The following is a 20,879-nucleotide window of genomic DNA, read 5'->3' on the forward strand; positions in this document are numbered from 1 at the left end:
ACGGTGTTTGGGACTGTTAAATAACGGTAGGCGTTTTTGTGACCGTTAAATAACGGTGTTTGGGACTGTTAAATAACGGTACGAGATGTTTTTGAGACTGTTAAATAACGGTAGGCGTTTTTGAGACTGAACGGTGTTTGGGACTGTTAAATAACTGTAGGCGTTTTTGGGACTGTTAAATAACGGTGTTTGGGACTGTTAAATACTTACTTGTCACTTACCTTAGGGTACTTACCGGGAATCAAACCGTGGACCTCTATGTCATTAGTCTGATGCTCTACCGACTGAGCTAACGGGGTTTCTATATTTGATGAAGTATTTTAAGTTAATATAAGCAATATTTTTTATAACTAAACCTGCTAAAGTGCATCTTTTGAGGGATATTGATCAAATTTACTGTAAATATTGATGACATTATTTTGCTATAAATATTAATTCTATTTATTACATTTTATATTAGGGTTATATTATTATTATTATTTTTTTATTATTATTATTATTATTATTATTATTATTATTATTATTATTAATTAGTGTTATTATTATTGTTATCATTTAATAGGCCTATTAGTATTGTTTTTATTGTTTTTATTATTATTTTTTTTAATTTATAATAATTATTATTACTATTATTAGTTTATCCTACTGGGGCTATTATAGTCTTTATTTGATGTCACATTTAAATACGCCTGGTAAATAGAAAATATAAACTTGACCATTCCTATGACTTCGACAACAGTATACTATACTGTTTACCAATGTTGGTCTGATGTCCGCATTCCGACCGCCATATTAAGGTTGGTCCAACCTAACATGAAAATCTTCGTAAAATTACAAACAGAAGCTTATTATTACGAGAGATATACTACGGTCAACGTAAAATCACGATCTATTCTCAAATACGATGGTATTTTTACCGACAGAATTTTATTTTACTTTAAATTACATTTAAATTGTAATTATACCGCATATATCACTGCAAAAAAACCCGTTCGGTTTGTTTAATTAATCCTGTCGGCTGTTGTTTGACACCAAACTTACAATAAAGTTACGATTTCACTTAGTACAATTACATGCATTTTTAACAGTTACGGTATTCTTCGTAAAATTACCGCCCAAAAATAGTATAAATAGTATCTTCTTTATCGTAACATGAAAATGTCTGTAAAATTACAGACAGAAGCACTTATTATTACGAGAGATATACTACGGTCAACGTAAAATCACGATCTATTCTCAAATACGATGGTAATTTTACCGACATATTTTTTTTTTTAGTTTGTTTTACATTTAAATTGTAATTATACTGCATATGTAGGGGCAAACTTGCTTTGCTCCCCTGGTTAGCAGAAGCTTGGTACTAAATAATACAATCTTCGATGACTCGGAACCAACAACAAAAAGTGACACAAATCATCACAAATCCAAGGATACACTTTAGCTGAAACGTATCTTGATGATGTTTATTATCTTCACTTGCTATTCTTCTTCTTGTTCTTGTCACAACTAATAATTATGTTGGTTCAGGTAAAGATTAATTGTGTCTTTACCGAGAGCTTCTACACTACAATACATCACCAACCAAGATGACAGCCTCCAGTGCCAAATTCGGCACCAAATTACATGTGATTGATGGGCTGCAGGCTATGTTTAGCTTAACACTTCAAGGGCGCTCATCACATAAACAAACATGCCATAGGAATGCAATGATTAAGGATGCACAACACTTAAACAAACTTTGATTTTGGTAAATGGCATCAACATTCCGGCGCCTAATTGTCTGCTACCAGCAACAATTCTTCTTAAAACATAGTTTTGGTGTGCCATTTACTGACAAAACTGAACCTTTTACAAGAGGTGCCTTTGTGACCCTTAAACTTCAAAACATCAAACTTGACTGATTTTGAAACATGAATAAAGTTTATGAAATCAAAAACCTTTATCTGATTCACTTGTGTGATAAAAAACTTGTATCAATGCTATGATTCAAAACAAAAACAATTTCAAAACATTTCAAGTGATTTGATCCAAAAGAAAAATAAACTGAGTTTTGGACATTTCAAAGTGATTTTAACTTCACATGAAAGAATTATTTAGCTTCATTTTACAAGATAGATGATGCTGCACTCAAGAGATAACTGCCCATGCCAACCAAAATTACTTGAAACAAAACCAAACAAAAGCCCACACAAAAGGCAAATTTGGTGAGATTGGAAAGCCAACTGAACACATGGGAGATACTTTTCAAGTGCAACATGATCACAACATATCAACATGAACACAACAATGTTCAGTTTGTAAACTAGAAATGCAGTCTGTTGCTGTCCTTTAGATGAAAGTACAAAATGCCTTGCATGCGAATATCTTGTTTGGTACACCTTGTAAATGAGAATACAACTTGATATAATATGACTGCCTGTGCACAACCATAGCAGCCATGAGAAAAACACAACTAGATATAATATGACTGCCTGTGCACAACCATAGCAGCCATGGCCCAAATTTGCAAATTCAGTCAATCCAGGTTATAGTCAAAACACCAGATGCTGATTTACTTGATGCATTTACTTGCAAAGTACATGTAGAAGGGAATACACAATTACAAACTTGAGTGAAATTATTTCAGACCTCGATCATGCATACCCTTTGATTAATAGCAGAGCAATATTTTCAAGAGAAATCAAATTTGAGCATTATCGAGATTCCAAAATACACGCAGAGAACATTACTTTCAAATGTGTATCCCAAATATGGATTACATGAAGATCACTGTACACAACCAACAAATTGTGCACACATTTTAAGCAGTAGAATACGATGTAGAATCTTGCAAATTAAAACTCCATGGGCCTGTGGTGTACCAAACTTTAAACAAACTTGCTAATGATGCACACTGGTTCCATCGGTACAAATTGCATGCAGCGGATTGTCTTTACAAAATCAAATTCACAGATGCGGTGATCGGTGACAAACATGTTCATTCTTGATCTTGACGATGAGTTGTATACGAATCTGGCAACTTCACACTAAACGCAGACACATCGCTGTAGAGACGAATCACCAGTCTTGACATCTGTAGTACAGGTAGGTTCATCTGTCGTCACATCTGGTAGATCTCATGATGAATTTGACAGTTTGCATCAGTTGTTCTGAAGCGAAAGCAAGGTGTCAGCTTGCCTTTCGAAGCAAATTAACGTAAACTGATGTTTAGTCTGTGACTTCTGATTCTAACAGCAGACACAGTTTATCAATGGGTCTGGTGAGAATGCTTGTCCTAGTTTTCACTCGCACACGTCGAACCAGTCCATCACTTGCAGGGAGTGTTTCAAGCACCCTGCCTAGGGGCCATATGTTTCTGGGAGTAGATTCATTTACAACCATGACGACATCTCCCACCTTGGCATTTCGCTGTGGGTGAATCCACTTTTGTCTTTGTTGTAACTGAGGAAGGTATTCTTTGATCCATCTGCGCCAAAACAGGTCTGCCAGATACTGGACTTGCCTCCACCGACGCTTGGCATACTGACTCAGCTTTCCTGCAGCAGCGGCTGGTGGTAAGATCATGTCACTCTTTAGTTGAAGAAGGTGATTTGGTGTAAGTGGCTCTAAATCAGATACTTCTCCAGGAACATTGGTGAGTGGTCGGCTGTTAACTATGGCTTCTATCTCACACAGTAATGTATGAAGAGAGTCATATGTTAGTATTTGTTCCTTTATAACAGAGCACATCACTTTCCTGATTGTTCGTATTTGACGTTCCCAGATGCCTCCATGGTGACTTCCTGCTGGTGGATTAAAGGTCCACTCAATCTCTCTTTGCAGAAGGTAGTCATGGATTCTGTCTTGATTCCAAGCGGCAATTTCTCGGCGTAACTCTCTTTCTGCCCCTATCAAATTGGTGCCATTGTCAGAGCGGATCTGTTTCACTTGGCCTCTTCTGGACACGAATCGTCGTATGACATTTACGCAGGCATCGGTATCCAAAGACGCTGCCATTTCAATGTGTATGGCTTTGGATGCAAGGCAGACGAACACTACACCATATCGCTTGACTTGACTACGGCCTTGTTTAACTTCTAGTGGACCGAAATAGTCCATTCCAACTCTTGAAAATGGTGGCTCTCCTGGAGTGACTCTGTCTTTGGGAAGATCACTCATCATCTGCTGTTGTACTTTTGCATTCCTCTTTCTGCAGGTGATGCAACTGTTGATAACCTTTCTAGCTGCTGCATTAGCATTTGTTATCCAGTACTTCTTATGCAGGTGAGCCAACATGTGGTTTCTGCCCCCATGTCCAGTTGCTTCATGAACGTCATGTAAAATCAACTTTGCAATGTGGGACTTCTTTGGTATAATTGATGGAAATTTTGTCTTTTCAGGTAGAGCTGACTTAGCCAGTCGACCACCTACTCTGATTACTCCATCTTCTATAAATGGATTAAGTCTGTAGAGAGGACTTGCTTTCTTAATCTTGCTAACTTGTCGCAAGTTGTCTTCTGGCTGACTGTCATTACTTCTCAATTGCAGCTCTTTTAGTGTCTTAATTTCTTCTGGATATGCCTTGGTTTGGACATATACTATCACAGCTCTTTCTGCTTCTTGCATGTCAGCAACATTAAGCAAATCTGTAATGTTGCCATGCTCTTCATTCTCATCATTCTTTCTACCGTCATCATCTCCATTATCAACTCTATCATCAACTCTATCATCATCTCTATCATGACAGATCTTACGGAGATATTTCTTGACTCTGAGGATCCAAGCAACACAACGACAAAGTTGATACCATGAGGAGAATCGTGTAAGTAGTTTCTCCATTGTATCTGTTGCTTCTTCTGTCGACGCTGTGTTGACTACTAATTTCTTTTTAACTTCTGGATCATCAGCTAGCTCTTCAGCGCTGTTTCCAATGGTAGTCTTTGGCCACTGGTTTTCTGCTTTGTGTAAGAAGTCTGGACCATCAGTCCACCTTCTATTCTTGAGGAAGCAATCAACGGCTAAGCCCCTTGAGCAGTCGTCTGCAGGGTTTGAGCTGGTTCCTACATACTTCCATTGGTGTGGCTGGGAGCCATCTCTAATCAATGCGACTCGATTAGCCACAAAGGTGTGGAATCTGGCGGTGTCATTGTTAATATACTTGATCATGGTCTGACTATCAGTCCAGAAGTATGTGCTTTCGACCTTCAACTGTAGTTCCTTTTGCAACATATTGTTGACCTTTACTGCCATTGCAGCTGCAGTTAACTCTAGGCGAGGTATAGTTATGATCTTCAAAGGAGCAACTCTTGCCTTGGCTGTCAGGAGAGTAAGATGCACTTGACCACTCTCATTAACGAATCGTAAGTAACTCACTGAACCATACCCTTCTGACTTGCATCACAGAAGTGGTGCATCTGGACTTCACTTTCTTCAAAGTCCTTGGGCTTGAAACATCTTTCGATGGTGAAATCTGACAATTTCGGTACTTCATCAAGCCATCTTTCCCAACGGGTCAGTAGCTCGCTAGGAATAGACTCATCCCAACCAAGCTGCAGCTTGCTTAAGTTCTGCAATATTTGTTTTGCTGGCAGGATTGCTGGAGCAACAAATCCTAGCGGGTCATAGATGGAGCTTACAGTTGCTAGGATGCCTCTTCTGGTAGGAGGTCTCTCTTTTACTTTAATATGGAAGCCGAACCTGTCGGTTTGTGGTGACCATAGCAACCCCAGCACCTTTTCTGATGGTAACTCTTCATTCTTCAAATCTAGTGTCTTTGTAGTCTCAGCTCTATCGTCTTCAGGAACTGACTGCAACACTTCTCTTGAGTTACTCAACCACTTGGTCAACTTGAAACCACCATCCTTACACAAATTGGTGAGATCACTGACGAGTTGAATAGCTTTGCTTTCACTTTCGATAGATTTGAGGTAGTCATCGACATAGAAGTTGGACAGCACCGTGTTGCATACTTCTTCGCTGTATTTCTCCTTACCATCATCAGCGGTCTTTCTCAGTGCGAAATTCGCACATGAAGGTGACGAAGTTGCGCCGAACAAGTGCACATTCATCCTATATTCCTTCAGAGGCAGACTCAGGTCACCGTAGGGCCACCATAGAAATCTTACTAAGTCTCTGTCTGATTCTGGTACACGCACTTGATGGTACATTGCTTTTATATCTGCTACAACTCCAACAGGGTGCTCTCTAAACCTCGTCAACACACCTACCAAGTTGCTTGTCAAGTCGGGTCCTTTTAGTAATTGTGAGTTTAAAGACTGGCCCATGTACTTCGCCGCACAATCAAATACAACTCGCAGCTTGCCCTTGGTGGGGTGAAACACCCCATGGTGGGGACGTACCACACCTTGCCATCCTTTCTATTGCATGCATCTTTGGGCACTTCTTCTGCATAATCATTTTTAAACATATCATTCATGAATGCAGTGTATTGGTCGTTGAAAACCGAGTCCCTTTCTAACTTCCTCTTCAGATGGCATGCTCGCAATTCGGCTTGATGTATATTGTTCGGCAATTTCATGTCATCATCTTTGAGCGGGAAACCTACTTGGTAGTGCCCATCTACATACTTGATTGATGCTTCTACTTTGTTTAGGAATTGTCCTTCACTCACGCTTCTCTCTGGTTTATCGTCAATGATTCGCTCATTGAACTCAGCATTGTAGAGTTTCTCTAATTGCTGGTCAATAGTGTCATGTGCCTTAATTCTGTGGATGACTGATGTCCTTTTGTGTTCTTTATTTTTGACACCATACACTGTCCATCCGAGTCTAGTTTGGCAGGCGAAAGGTCCTTCACCTTGGCTATTTACTACATGTATTGGCTCAAATGCTTTAGGCACATTATTTCCTATGAGGAGACCAATATGGCATTGAGATTCATCATTTAATCTTCCTAGCTTAACTTCTTCCATATAAGGAATTGCATCAATATCATCCTGGTTGATGATGTCAGCCAAGTCACCAGGGATCTTATCTTGTGTATATGCCTTTGGAAGAGAGATGATATTATTTCTGTTCATGTCAGAAACTTCTAAATCTTGGATGATTTCACAGTCTACTATGATATCATCTGTTATGGTTTCAATTTCCAATTTGGTTTTCTTGCCTTTAACATGCAGTTCCTTTTGCAGCCTTTCAGAACAGAATACAGCATCACTGCCGTTGTCGAGATAGGCGTATGTTTCTACAGACATTCTGGAAACTCTTGAGTAGACTATGACTGGTATTATTGTTGGATATGATTCACTAGATTTAACTCCGGCGCCTGTAAGCCCACATGTCTGATTAGCAACTTCACCAGACTTCTGTGTCTCTTCCTGTTTCACATGTAGCACTGTTGGATGGCGCTTTTTACATGTCTTGCAGGTAAGCTTGTATTTGCAGATTTTACTGTAATGTGTTGCTTTCTTTAGGCAGCCAAAACAAACTCCCAACTCTCTTAGATACTGCAACCGGTCATTTATAGGCTTTTCCTTCAATTTGTTACACATTTCCAAAGTGTGATCTTTACCCTTGCAATATGTACACGGCTTGTCGGCTCCTGGGCTACTTGACGACACATTTGGCCTGGCTCCTGGACTATATGACATTACATTTGGTCTGGCTCCTGGACTATTTGATGTCACACTTGCCGACACAGCTTCTGTGTTTGTTGCTAGATTTCTTCTAGCTTTATAAGTCTGATAGTTTGGGTTTTTTACCCTTTCTTCCTTCTTAGTACTATCTTCCTTCTCCGTCACACTTCTACCGTAGGCAGCATTAGTTGCGATTCTAGCCTGTTTTTCTAAGAAGGAGGTGAAGTCTTCAAATGTTACCACTTTGTTTCTTTCTTCTTCTACATAATCTACTTGTCTCCTCCATCTGTATCTCATACTATATGGTAACTTCATCATCAACATTCTAATGTTTGCTGTACTTTGCAACTCATTAGTATAGCCCAGGCTGGTCATGGTATTTTGCATTCTAACAAAAATAATGACAAATCTTGTAGCCCTGAACTATCACCTTTCACATTCGGCCACTGCCTCATCTTCGCTAAGTAGGCCTCTGCAATCTTGTGCTTATTACCATATTTCCTTTCCAGCAACCTTTTTGCTTCCAGGTAACCAACCTCATCATCCATGTGAATACAACTTTTTACCAAACTGTTGGCTTCACCTCTTGTGTACTGTTCAAGATAGTACAGACGGTCTCTATTGCTTTTGCTCTTATTTTCGATTATGAATTCGAAGGCTCGTATGAAAGTAACATACTGAAGCGGGTCTCCAGTAAATGTCTGTAATGTCCGCTTTGGTAGACTCGCTTGTTTATGTTGTTCCACCAGCAGCCTTGTTAAGTTGTCTTGGTTGCGTGCCAAATTTTCTATACTGGTATCTTTATCTTCTTCTTTCACTTCTGTTGTATGTTGCCGTGGCAACATGACTTGTTTTTTCTTCACATCAGGCTCTGGTGACGAAGTTACTCTATGACCATACTTTACTGATGAAGGCCCGTCATGTTCATACTGTTCACTGTACTGTTCTTGACCATACTGACGATACTGTTCATCAATATTTTCATATTTCGTGGCTGACAAATAATGTGGGGGTATTCTGTCCCCTGTACTTTCTGATTCCTCAGGTGCTGCTGCAGGAAACAAGACTTCACTTGGTGGTGGAAAGTTGACTTGCATAACTTGACTGGTTGTTAACCTGCTTCTTGGCTGAACTTGTTGACCTAAATCAGTATGTACTTTACCATCAGTAGTCATGCCCACTGCTGGCTGCTCTTTTGCAGGTCCCAACTCCACATGTGTGTATTTTGGTCTTGCCCCTGGATTTAGACCTACAGCACCAATTGTATCATGTTTAGCTAGGAACTTGCCATCAATTTCTTGACCTTCTCTGGTGTTGTGGTTCAACCACTGCCTCACTGATGTGTTTGTATCTGGTTGAGCTTCTGTGAGGTCATCAAGCACCGATTTTGGTCTACTTCTTAGGCTCTGGGATTTATGTTCATAATCCTCCAATACATCTATTTTGGCTTGCTGTATGTTTATTTCGGTCTTCATTTCCAACCACTCTTTTTGTTGTTGTAAGTCCCTTGCCCTTGCTTGGATATTAAATTCCTCACTTTCTAAAGCTTGTTTTTCCTTCATTGCTTTGGCTCGACATTCTAGTTCTACCTTTCGAGTTGCAGCTTGCAATAATGCATATTCTGTACTTTTTGATAATGCATCACTTTTATAAGATCTTCTGCTTCTTAATTCGGAACTGCTTTTATGACTCGACATGATGTTTTCGATAGCACCGAAACGAACGAATTAACGAAACGACGCCGATGCAAGCAACAAAGCGCAATACTTTTCTAAAGTGAACAACGGTTCACAAATTTATGTGAGAAACTATACGTAGGACCTGTGTAAGGTGTGCTTTGTGAGGCTACATGTGTCGAAACCTGAAATAAATGCGAATGTCAGTATACACGAAACTTCGCTTGAATGCAGGCCCTACGTTGCTTACCGACGGGTGGGAGAAAGCTCGATGCACCCGTTTATAGTGCACCGACGGGCGGGAGTAAGCTCTTTGCGCCCGTTTATTGATAACAAAATACCACAAAACTCTTTTTTAGGTAGAAGTCCTGTGTCAGTGTTGTATGATTCTATGAGTTTTTCCTGCATGCACTAGCTGTGCAACTGCAAGATTACTAATGTCAGTATTAGAGGCGTACATGCAGGCACTTTACTACCAAACTTTATTTGAATTGTCGTAAGCGACTCGCGGGAGTAAACTTGTTACCCCTTAATTAGATATTTATTAAAATACCACAAAGCTATTTTTCAGTAGTAGTCCCGTGTCAGTTTGTGCTTTTGATTCTACAAGTCATTCCTGCACAACGGTGCAAGAGATCTAATGTCTGTGTTAGAAATGTACATACAGGCAGCTACTACTGATATCTTTATTTTGATTTCTACGATTCGGATTCATAGGCCTCAATAACTTCTTTGAAGTTCTAATCCTTAAGCTTCTACCAAATGTGCATTTATCTACATGCACACTCATTAATATTTGCTATATTCAGTGACGTCTGACATGACTGGAGGCTGTGGTGACTGTCTGTGCCAATGCAATGTTTATGTTTACACTGCTGACACGACCTTAAGCTTTTAGCTATTTTAGGTAAGCTTACAAAACAGACGCTCAACTGAACCTTTATTTGGTAACTATTTACCAACTATAGCATCTTTTTACAGAAAATTAATCTTTACAAATGTAGGGGCAAACTTGCTTTGCTCCCCTGGTTAGCAGAAGCTTGGTACTAAATAATACAATCTTCGATGACTCGGAACCAACAACAAAAAGTGACACAAATCATCACAAATCCAAGGATACACTTTAGCTGAAACGTATCTTGATGATGTTTATTATCTTCACTTGCTATTCTTCTTCTTGTTCTTGTCACAACTAATAATTATGTTGGTTCAGGTAAAGATTAATTGTGTCTTTACCGAGAGCTTCTACACTACAATACATCAAAAACCAAGATGACAGCCTCCAGTGCCAAATTCGGCACCAAATTACATGTGATTGATGGGCTGCAGGCTATGTTTAGCTTAACACTTCAAGGGCGCTCATCACATAAACAAACATGCCATAGGAATGCAATGATTAAGGATGCACAACACTTAAACAAACTTTGATTTTGGTAAATGGCATCAACAGCATATATCACTGCAAAAATAAAAAAAAAAAAAAAAAAACCGTTCGGCTTGTTTAATTAATCCTGTCGGCTGTTGTTTGACACTAAACTTACTATAAAGTTACGATTTCACTAATAGTAAAATTACATGCATTTTTAACAGTTACGGTATTCTTCGTAAAATTACCGCCCAAAAATAGTATAAATAGTATCTTCTTTATCGTAACATCAAACATGAAAATTTCTGTAAAATTACAAACAGAAGCACTTATTATTACGAGAGATATACTACGGTCAACGTAATATCACGATCTATTCTCAAATACGATGGTAATTTTATCGACATATTTTTTTTACTTTGTTTTACATTTAAATTATAATTATACCGCATATATCACTGCAAAAAAAAACCGTTCGGTTTGTTGAATTAATCCTGTTGGCTGTTGTTTGACACCAAACTTACTATAAAGTTACGATTTCACTTAGAAAAATTACATGCATTTTAACAGTTACGGTATTCTTCGTAAAATTACCGCCCAAAAATAGTATAAATAGTATCTTCTTTATCGTAACTTTAAAATTTCTGTAAAATTACAAACAGAAGCACTTATTATTACGAGAGATATACTACGGTCAACGCAAAATCACAATCTATTCTCAAATACGATGGTAATTTTACCGACAGGTATGATTACAATTTAAATGTAAAACAAAGTAAAAAAATATATGTCGGTAAAATTACCATCGTATTTGAGAATAGATTGTGATTTTGCGTTGACCGTAGTATATCTCTCGTAATAATAAGTGCTTCTGTTTGTAATTTTACAGAAATTTTAATGTTACGATAAAGAAGATACTATTTATACTATTTTTGGGCGGTAATTTTACGAAGAATACCGTAACTGTTAAAAATGCATGTAATTTTTCTAAGTGAAATCGTAACTTTATAGTAAGTTTGGTGTCAAACAACAGCCAACAGGATTAATTCAACAAACCGAACGGTTTTTTTTTTGCAGTGATATATGCGGTATAATTATAATTTAAATGTAAAACAAAGTAAAAAAAATATGTCGATAAAATTACCATCGTATTTGAGAATAGATCGTGATATTACGTTGACCGTAGTATATCTCTCGTAATAATAAGTGCTTCTGTTTGTAATTTTACAGAAATTTTCATGTTTGATGTTACGATAAAGAAGATACTATTTATACTATTTTTGGGCGGTAATTTTACGAAGAATACCGTAACTGTTAAAAATGCATGTAATTTTACTATTAGTGAAATCGTAACTTTATAGTAAGTTTAGTGTCAAACAACAGCCGACAGGATTAATTAAACAAGCCGAACGGTTTTTTTTTTTGGTTTTTTGGTATTTTTGCAGTGATATATGCAGTATAATTACAATTTAAATGTAAAACAAACTAAAAAAAAAATATGTCGGTAAAATTACCATCGTATTTGAGAATAGATCGTGATTTTACGTTGACCGTAGTATATCTCTCGTAATAATAAGTGCTTCTGTCTGTAATTTTACAGACATTTTCATGTTACGATAAAGAAGATACTATTTATACTATTTTTGGGCGGTAATTTTACGAAGAATACCGTAACTGTTAAAAATGCATGTAATTGTACCATGGAGGTATATAAATAAATGGAGAATGATCGCCAGAATTCTAATCTCCTAAGTGGAGATTATCCCGTTACCTCTATTCAATGAGTCACCAAACTTGAATTGACCAGCCATTTCAGCCAAGCTATTGATATCCACGATGGTTATGAGCCTCTACCATGGTTCATTGATTATCACTCCCAAAATTTCCTCATAGGAATTGACCCTACAATGACCCGTACCGGAAGCCTTGTAAAAGAGACTGTATAATGACGTCAGCTAGTCAATCAGCTAGTTCAAAGTCACCAGTTTTGATAGCTTATAGTTTCAATGTATGATCGTGCGAAAACCCGAAGAAATTCGGATGTTCTGTTCTCAAGTTATGAAACTGTTTTCTACACTAGTTGTGCCGTAACTTGACAAATATACTTAGTTTTCATGTTCATATATCAAGCTTTTAAGGGGTCTGAGGGAGTTCAAATATAGTGCAAATGAAAGCAAAACGTTTTTACCTTCCGATTGTGAAACAATTATGTTGGGCCAATTTGGGCCATTTGAGTTACGAGCGAGAAAAATTTACCGGAAGTACTTCGGAATTCAAGCAAAAGTGATGATCAGACAATCTTTTCTAGAGAGAAATTGATATATGGAATGTATAGGCCCTATATACTTTGTTTAAACAGTTTCTCATAGTTTAGTGTATGATAATCGTGATTTTGGTTGAAGCTTCGGGTCAAATTGATTGAGTGCCATGACGGATATGTCATGTTATTGTTTTTAAACTTTTAATTCTGTATTGTCATGAAATCGTATAGGCCGCCTAAATCATCATCATTAAACTTCTCATTGTATAATAAATAATTAGCAGTATTTAGGCCTAAATGATTATTAATATTATTAGGAGGCTATCATTTTCTTTGGAGGGAGGGGTTCCAAATATACAGGGGGGGTCATAACTTTTGGAAAAAAAAAAGTCATAGGCCTAATTCAATTTTTCATGACCAAAATGTAGGGAGTCACAAGATGACAACAGATAAGGTGTTTCTTTTTTTTTTTTGTTTGATTTTTTAATGCAATTTAAGCACTCAATTTTTGGCGAAAATGAGATTTTGATATCAAACTTTTATGAAACATGAGCACTTAATTTCCAATAAGTATAAACTTCATTTTACCCCATTGAAATCAATGGCCAGTGAAACAGACTTCACAATGTAATCAGCTTAGCATAATCAATATAAACCTGAAATTGCCTATTCAACAATAATTGGTCATAACCAACGTAGTACAAAAGAGGCTTGGCTGGATCATCCTCCATTTATTTATATACCTCCATGATTGTACTAAGTGAAATCGTAACTTTATTGTAAGTTTGGTGTCAAACAACAGCCGACAGGATTAATTAAACAAACCGAACGGTTTTTTTTTTGCAGTGATATATGCGGTATAATTACAATTTAAATGTAATTTAAAGTAAAATAAAATTCTGTCGGTAAAAATACCATCGTATTTGAGAATAGATCGTGATTTTACGTTGACCGTAGTATATCTCTCGTAATAATAAGCTTCTGTTTGTAATTTTACGAAGATTTTCATGTTAGGTTGGACCAACCTTAATATGGCGGTCGGAATGCGGACATCAGACCAACATTGGTAAACAGTATAGTATACTGTTGTCGAAGTCATAGGAATGGTCAAGTTTATATTTTCTATTTACCAGGCGTATTTAAATGTGACATCAAATATATATATTCGATCGAATTAAATAAAGACTATAATAGCCCCAGTAGGATAAACTAATAATAGTAATAATAATTATTATAAATTAAAAAAAAAAATAATAAAAACAATACTAATAGGCCTATTAAATGATAACAATAATAATAACACTAATTAATAATAATAATAATAATAATAATAATAATAATAATAATAATAATAATAATTAAAAAAAATAATAATAATATAACCCTAATATAAAATGTAATAAATAGAATTAATATTTATAGCAAAATAATGTCATCAATATTTACAGTAAATTTGATCAATATCCTCAAAAGATGCACTTTAGCAGGTTTAGTTATAAAAATATTGCTTATATTAACTTAAAATACTTCATCAAATATAGAAACCCCGTTAGCTCAGTCGGTAGAGCATCAGACTAATGACATAGAGGTCCACGGTTCGATTCCCGGTAAGTACCCTAAGGTAAGTGACAAGTAAGTATTTAACAGTCCCAAACACCGTTATTTAACAGTCCCAAAAACGCCTACAGTTATTTAACAGTCCCAAACACCGTTCAGTCTCAAAAACGCCTACCGTTATTTAACAGTCTCAAAAACATCTCGTACCGTTATTTAACAGTCCCAAACACCGTTATTTAACAGTCACAAAAACGCCTACCGTTATTTAACAGTCCCAAACACCGTTATATAACAGTTCCAAACACCGTTATTTAACAGTCCCAAAAACCGTTTTCTTACTGCTTTGTTTTTTAACAAGGTTTTACTGTAAATTAACAGTAACCCTGTGGTTATTGTATTTTATTGCCAACTGTTATTTAACGGTTCGAGACGTTTTTTTCTTACAGTTTTATTAGCCGCCTGTAAAAATACCGTTGTCCAGTAGTTTTATTTTTCACAGTTTTACTCTAAATTAACAGTTATTCAGTATTTTTATATAATTTACACCCCATCGTGATTTAACAGCGAGACGTATTGTGAATCCCAGCTGCCAGCGATAAACGCTGTTTTTTTTTACAGATTTTCAGTAGTTTTATTTTTCACAGGGTTTTACTGTAAATTAACAGTTATTCGGTATTTTTGTATGTTTACACCCCATCGTGATTTAACAGCGGGACATATTTTGAATCCCAGCTGCCAGCGATAAACGCTGTTTTTTTACATTTTTTATTTTAACAGTGTACTGGAGATCCAAATAAAATTTCAAGCAGTGAAGACTGCTTTAAACATGTTTATTTAGTGCTTGCTTTTAAAATGTTTATTTTTGACCATCACACTGGAAATGTCTTTGTCTTCAGTAGATAGCACCACTAACACGGTCATGAATTAATAAGCTATCTCTTTGAGACAAAATGACAACATGCATTTGAGTTATCTTCAGAAGATATAGGCCCCTAGAGAAACACGACGTGGATCATTATCATGCATAGCAAAAAGAAAATATCGCAACACTTAGAAATTTTGCTTTGATCTTGAATAGATAGCGCCACTATCATAATTCTAAAAACATCAATCTATTTCGTTCAAGATAGGCCTAAGAATAACAAAATGCATTAAATTTGAGCTATCTCGGTAGATAGCAAATGCGCACGAATTCATTATAACGGGAAAACTCATTTTAAAACACGTTTCATGAGTAAAAATATCTTGATTGAAATAAACAAAATACCATGTTGCGCAACTTTTGATTAGTAATACTCTGACTGTGAAAAGTCAGTGTGAATAAAAGTTTTTCAGTATAACTTGTTTCTCACCATGGTTTTGCTATTCTACTGAAGATGATAGATCGAATGTCGCGCGCGATTGCGTAAAAACGCGATAATTTGACGCTGCACGCGTTATCCGCGCATCCGTTACGCTCATGACGTTCTCGTACTCATTTTCAAAAATAATGTCCACCACTCTGCAGACCTAACTGCTTGAATATTTTAACTGATGCTTGAATATTTTAACTTGATCTTCAGTAGATAGACTACTGGAGATCAAAATTACACCATCAATTTAATTAAGCTATCGTCAGTAGTAATAGTAAAAACACGAATTTACCATAACTTTATACTCAAAGAAAATGTGGCGAGACATGCCGTAATTTGCTCGATTCTGGTGCCGGTGTCTATAAAGCTCCGGCATTGATGTACATGGGTAATATTAAAATTGAAATATCTCAAGAACCGAATACCGTGCGACGCTGAAACAAACTTTGAGATAAAGCCTTTGCATTTCTCTATCAGTTTTATGTCATTTGATTTTGGTTGAATTTGCGTAGTTTTGCTATCAACTGCAGATAGCTCAAATTTAAATGCCCGCTGGTTGTCATTTTTATCTGCTGAACGAGATAAAGCGATTTTTATAGAATCACGTTACTGGTGTGCTATCTTCTGAAGATCAAATTAAAATTTCAAATGTTGCGACATTTTCTTTTGGTTTATAATTTTAAATTCATGTAGTTTTTTGTTCTATCTACTGAATAGGTATACAGCTGAAATAAAATGCAGGCCTATGTTGTCATTTTTGTCCCGTGCGCGAGATAGAGTGATATTTTCGAATCGAATTAGGCCTACTGGTGCTATATCTACTGAGAATCAAATTCAAATGTTGTGACATTTTGTTTTGGTTTAATTTTAAATTCATGTGTTTTCTTTCTTATCTACTGAAGATAGCAGAAATAAAATGCAGGCCTATGTTGTCATTTTTGTTTCCTGAACGAGATAGATTGATCCAGCTACATGCTTGGTGCTATATATATATCTACTGGAGATCCAAATAAAATTTCAAGCAGTGAAGACTTGCTTTAAACATGTTTATTTAGTGCTTGCTTTTAAAATGTTTATTTTTGACTATCATACTGGAAATGTCTTTGTCTTCAGTAGATAGCACCACTAACACGGTTCTGAATTAATAAGCTATCTCTTTGAGACAAAAATGACAACATGCATTTGAGTTATCTTCAGTAGATACGACGTGGAGCATTATCATGCCTAGCAAAATAAAATATCGCAACACTTAGAAATTTTGCTTTGATCTTGAATAGATAGCGCCACTATCATAATTCTAAAAACATCAATCTATTTCGTTCAAGAGATAAGAATAACAAAATGCATTAAATTTGAGCTATCTTCGGTAGATAGCAAATGCGCACGAATTCATTATAACGGGAAAACTCATTTTAAAACACGTTTCATGAGCAAAAATATCTTGATTGAAATAAACAAAATACCGTGTTGCGCAACTTTTGATTAGTAATACTCTGACTGTGAAAAGGTCAGTGTGAATAAAAGCTTTTCAGTATTAACTTGTTTCTCACCATGGTTTTGCTATTCTACTGAAGATGATAGATCGAATGTCGCGCGCGATTGCGTAAAAAACGCGATAATTTGACGCTGCACGCGTTATCCGCGCATCCGTTACGCTCATGACGTTTTCGTACTCTTTTTCAAAATAATGTCCACCACTCTGCAGACCTAACTGCTTGGATATTTTAACTGATGCTTGAATATTTTAACTTGATCTTCAGTAGATAGACTACTGGAGACCAAAATATTATTACACCATCAATTTAATTAAGCTATCGTCAGTAGTAATAGTAAAAACACGAATTTACCATAACTTTATACTCAAAGAAAATGTGGCGAGACATGCCGTAATTTGCTCGATTCTGGTGCCGGTGTCTATAAAGCTCCTGCATTGATTTACATGGGTAATATTAAAATTGAAATATCTCAAGAACCGAATACCGTGCGACGCTGAAACAAACTTTGAGATAAAGCCTTTGCATTTCTCTATCAGTTTTATGTCATTTGATTTTGGTTGAATTTGCGTAGTTTTGCTATCAACTGCAGATAGCTCAAATTTAAATGCCCGCTGGTTGTCATTTTTATCTGCTGAACGAGATAAAGCGATTTTTATAGAATCACGTTACTGGTGTGCTATCTTCTGAAGATCAAATTAAAATTTCAAATGTTGCGACATTTTCTTTTGGTTTATAATTTTAAATTCATGTAGTTTTTTGTTCTATCTACTGAATAGGTATACAGCTGAAATAAAATGCAGGCCTATGTTGTCATTTTTGTCCCGTGCGCGAGATAGAGTGATATTTTCGAATCGAATTAGGCCTACTGGTGCTATATCTACTGAGAATCAAATTCAAATTCAAATGTTGTGACATTTTGTTTTGGTTTAATTTTAAATTCATGTGTTTTCTTTCTTATCTACTGAAGATAGCAGAAATAAAATGCAGGCCTATGTTGTCATTTTTGTTTCCTGAACGAGATAGATTGATCCCGCTACATGCTTGGTGCTATATATATATCTACTGGAGATCCAAATAAAATTTCAAGCAGTGAAGACTTGCTTTAAACATGTTTATTTAGTGCTTGCTTTTAAAATGTTTATTTTTGACTATCATACTGGAAATGTCTTTGTCTTCAGTAGATAGCACCACTAACACGGTTCTGAATTAATAAGCTATCTCTTTGAGACAAAAATGACAACATGCATTTGAGTTATCTTCAGTAGATACGACGTGGAGCATTATCATGCCTAGCAAAATAAAATATCGCAACACTTAGAAATTTTGCTTTGATCTTGAATAGATAGCGCCACTATCATAATTCTAAAAACATCAATCTATTTCGTTCAAGAGATAAGAATAACAAAATGCATTAAATTTGAGCTATCTTCGGTAGATAGCAAATGCGCACGAATTCATTATAACGGGAAAACTCATTTTAAAACACGTTTCATGAGCAAAAATATCTTGATTGAAATAAACAAAATACCGTGTTGCGCAACTTTTGATTAGTAATACTCTGACTGTGAAAAGGTCAGTGTGAATAAAAGCTTTTCAGTATTAACTTGTTTCTCACCATGGTTTTGCTATTCTACTGAAGATGATAGATCGAATGTCGCGCGCGATTGCGTAAAAAACGCGATAATTTGACGCTGCACGCGTTATCCGCGCATCCGTTACGCTCATGACGTTCTCGTACTCTTTTTCAAAATAATGTCCACCACTCTGCAGACCTAACTGCTTGGATATTTTAACTGATGCTTGAATATTTTAACTTGATCTTCAGTAGATAGACTACTGGAGACCAAAATATTATTACACCATCAATTTAATTAAGCTATCGTCAGTAGTAATAGTAAAAACACGAATTTACCATAACTTTATACTCAAAGAAAATGTGGCGAGACATGCCGTAATTTGCTCGATTCTGGTGCCGGTGTCTATAAAGCTCCTGCATTGATGTACATGGGTAATATTAAAATTGAAATATCTCAAGAACCGAATACCGTGCGACGCTGAAACAAACTTTGAGATAAAGCCTTTGCATTTCTCTATCAGTTTTATGTCATTTGATTTTGGTTGAATTTGCGTAGTTTTGCTATCAACTGCAGATAGCTCAAATTTAAATGCCCGCTGGTTGTCATTTTTATCTGATGAACGAGATAAAGCGATTTTTATAGAATCACGTTACTGGTGTGGTATCTTCTGAAGATCAAATTAAAATTTCAAATGTTGCGACATTTTCTTTTGGATTATAATTTTAAATTCATGTAGTTTTTTGTTCTATCTACTGAATAGGTATACAGCTGAAATAAAATGCAGGCCTATGTTGTCATTTTTGTCCCGTGCGCGAGATAGAGTGATATTTTCGAATCGAATTAGGCCTACTGGTGCTATATCTACTGAGAATCAAATTCAAATTCAAATGTTGTGACATTTTGTTTTGGTTTAATTTTAAATTCATGTGTTTTCTTTCTTATCTACTGAAGATAGCAGAAATAAAATGCAGGCCTATGTTGTCATTTTTGTTTCCTGAACGAGATAGATTGATCCCGCTACATGCTTGGTGCTATATATATATCTACTGGAGATCCAAATAAAATTTCAAGCAGTGAAGACTTGCTTTAAACATGTTTATTTAGTGCTTGCTTTTAAAATGTTTATTTTGACTATCATACTGGAAATGTCTTTGTCTTCAGTAGATAGCACCACTAACACGGTTCTGAATTAATAAGCTATCTCTTTGAGACAAAAATGACAACATGCATTTGAGTTATCTTCAGTAGATACGACGTGGAGCATTATCATGCCTAGCAAAATAAAATATCGCAACACTTAGAAATTTTGCTTTGATCTTGAATAGATAGCGCCACTATCATAATTCTAAAAACATCAATCTATTTCGTTCAAGAGATAAGAATAACAAAATGCATTAAATTTGAGCTATCTTCGGTAGATAGCAAATGCGCACGAATTCATTATAACGGGAAAACTCATTTTAAAACACGTTTCATGAGCAAAAATATCTTGATTGAAATAAACAAAATACCGTGTTGCGCAACTTTTGATTAGTAATACTCTGACTGTGAAAAGGTCAGTGTGAATAAAAGCTTTTCAGTATTAACTTGTTTCTCACCATGGTTTTGCTATTCTACTGAAGATGATAGATCGAATGTCGCGCGCGATTGCGTAAAAAACGCGATAATTTGACGCTGCACGCGTTATCCGCGCATCCGTTACGCTCATGACGTTCTCGTACTCTTTTTCAAAATAATGTCCACCACTCTGCAGACCTAACTGCTTGGATATTTTAACTGATGCTTGAATATTTTAACTTGATCTTCAGTAGATAGACTACTGGAGACCAAAATATTATTACACCATCAATTTAATTAAGCTATCGTCAGTAGTAATAGTAAAAACACGAATTTACCATAACTTTATACTCAAAGAAAATGTGGCGAGACATGCCGATGCCGTAATTTGCTCGATTCTGGTGCCGGTGTCTATAAAGCTCCTGCATTGATGTACATGGGTAATATTAAAATTGAAATATCTCA

At 36.1% G+C, this 20,879-nt stretch overlaps 3 protein-coding genes across 3 annotated transcripts; all 3 read right to left on the minus strand.

Annotated features, from left to right (window-relative positions):
* Positions 1 to 3,207: 3,207 nt before the first annotated feature.
* On the minus strand, positions 3,208 to 5,229 carry LOC140158427 (uncharacterized). The gene has a single exon (XM_072181518.1). It carries the CDS (start codon positions 5,227 to 5,229, stop codon positions 3,208 to 3,210), a length of 2,022 nt encoding a protein of 673 aa, XP_072037619.1.
* A 119-nt stretch (positions 5,230 to 5,348) lies between these two features.
* LOC140158428 (uncharacterized) lies at positions 5,349 to 6,146 on the minus strand. The gene has a single exon (XM_072181519.1). The coding sequence runs from the start codon at positions 6,144 to 6,146 to the stop codon at positions 5,349 to 5,351; it is 798 nt and encodes a 265-aa protein (XP_072037620.1).
* A 101-nt stretch (positions 6,147 to 6,247) lies between these two features.
* LOC140158429 (uncharacterized) lies at positions 6,248 to 7,897 on the minus strand. The gene has a single exon (XM_072181520.1). It carries the CDS (start codon positions 7,895 to 7,897, stop codon positions 6,248 to 6,250), a length of 1,650 nt encoding a protein of 549 aa, XP_072037621.1.
* Between the last annotated feature and the right edge of the window lie 12,982 nt (positions 7,898 to 20,879).

Source organism: Amphiura filiformis, chromosome 8 (genome assembly GCF_039555335.1).
Source record: "Amphiura filiformis chromosome 8, Afil_fr2py, whole genome shotgun sequence".
In the NCBI taxonomy this organism is placed as follows: domain Eukaryota; kingdom Metazoa; phylum Echinodermata; class Ophiuroidea; order Amphilepidida; family Amphiuridae; genus Amphiura; species Amphiura filiformis.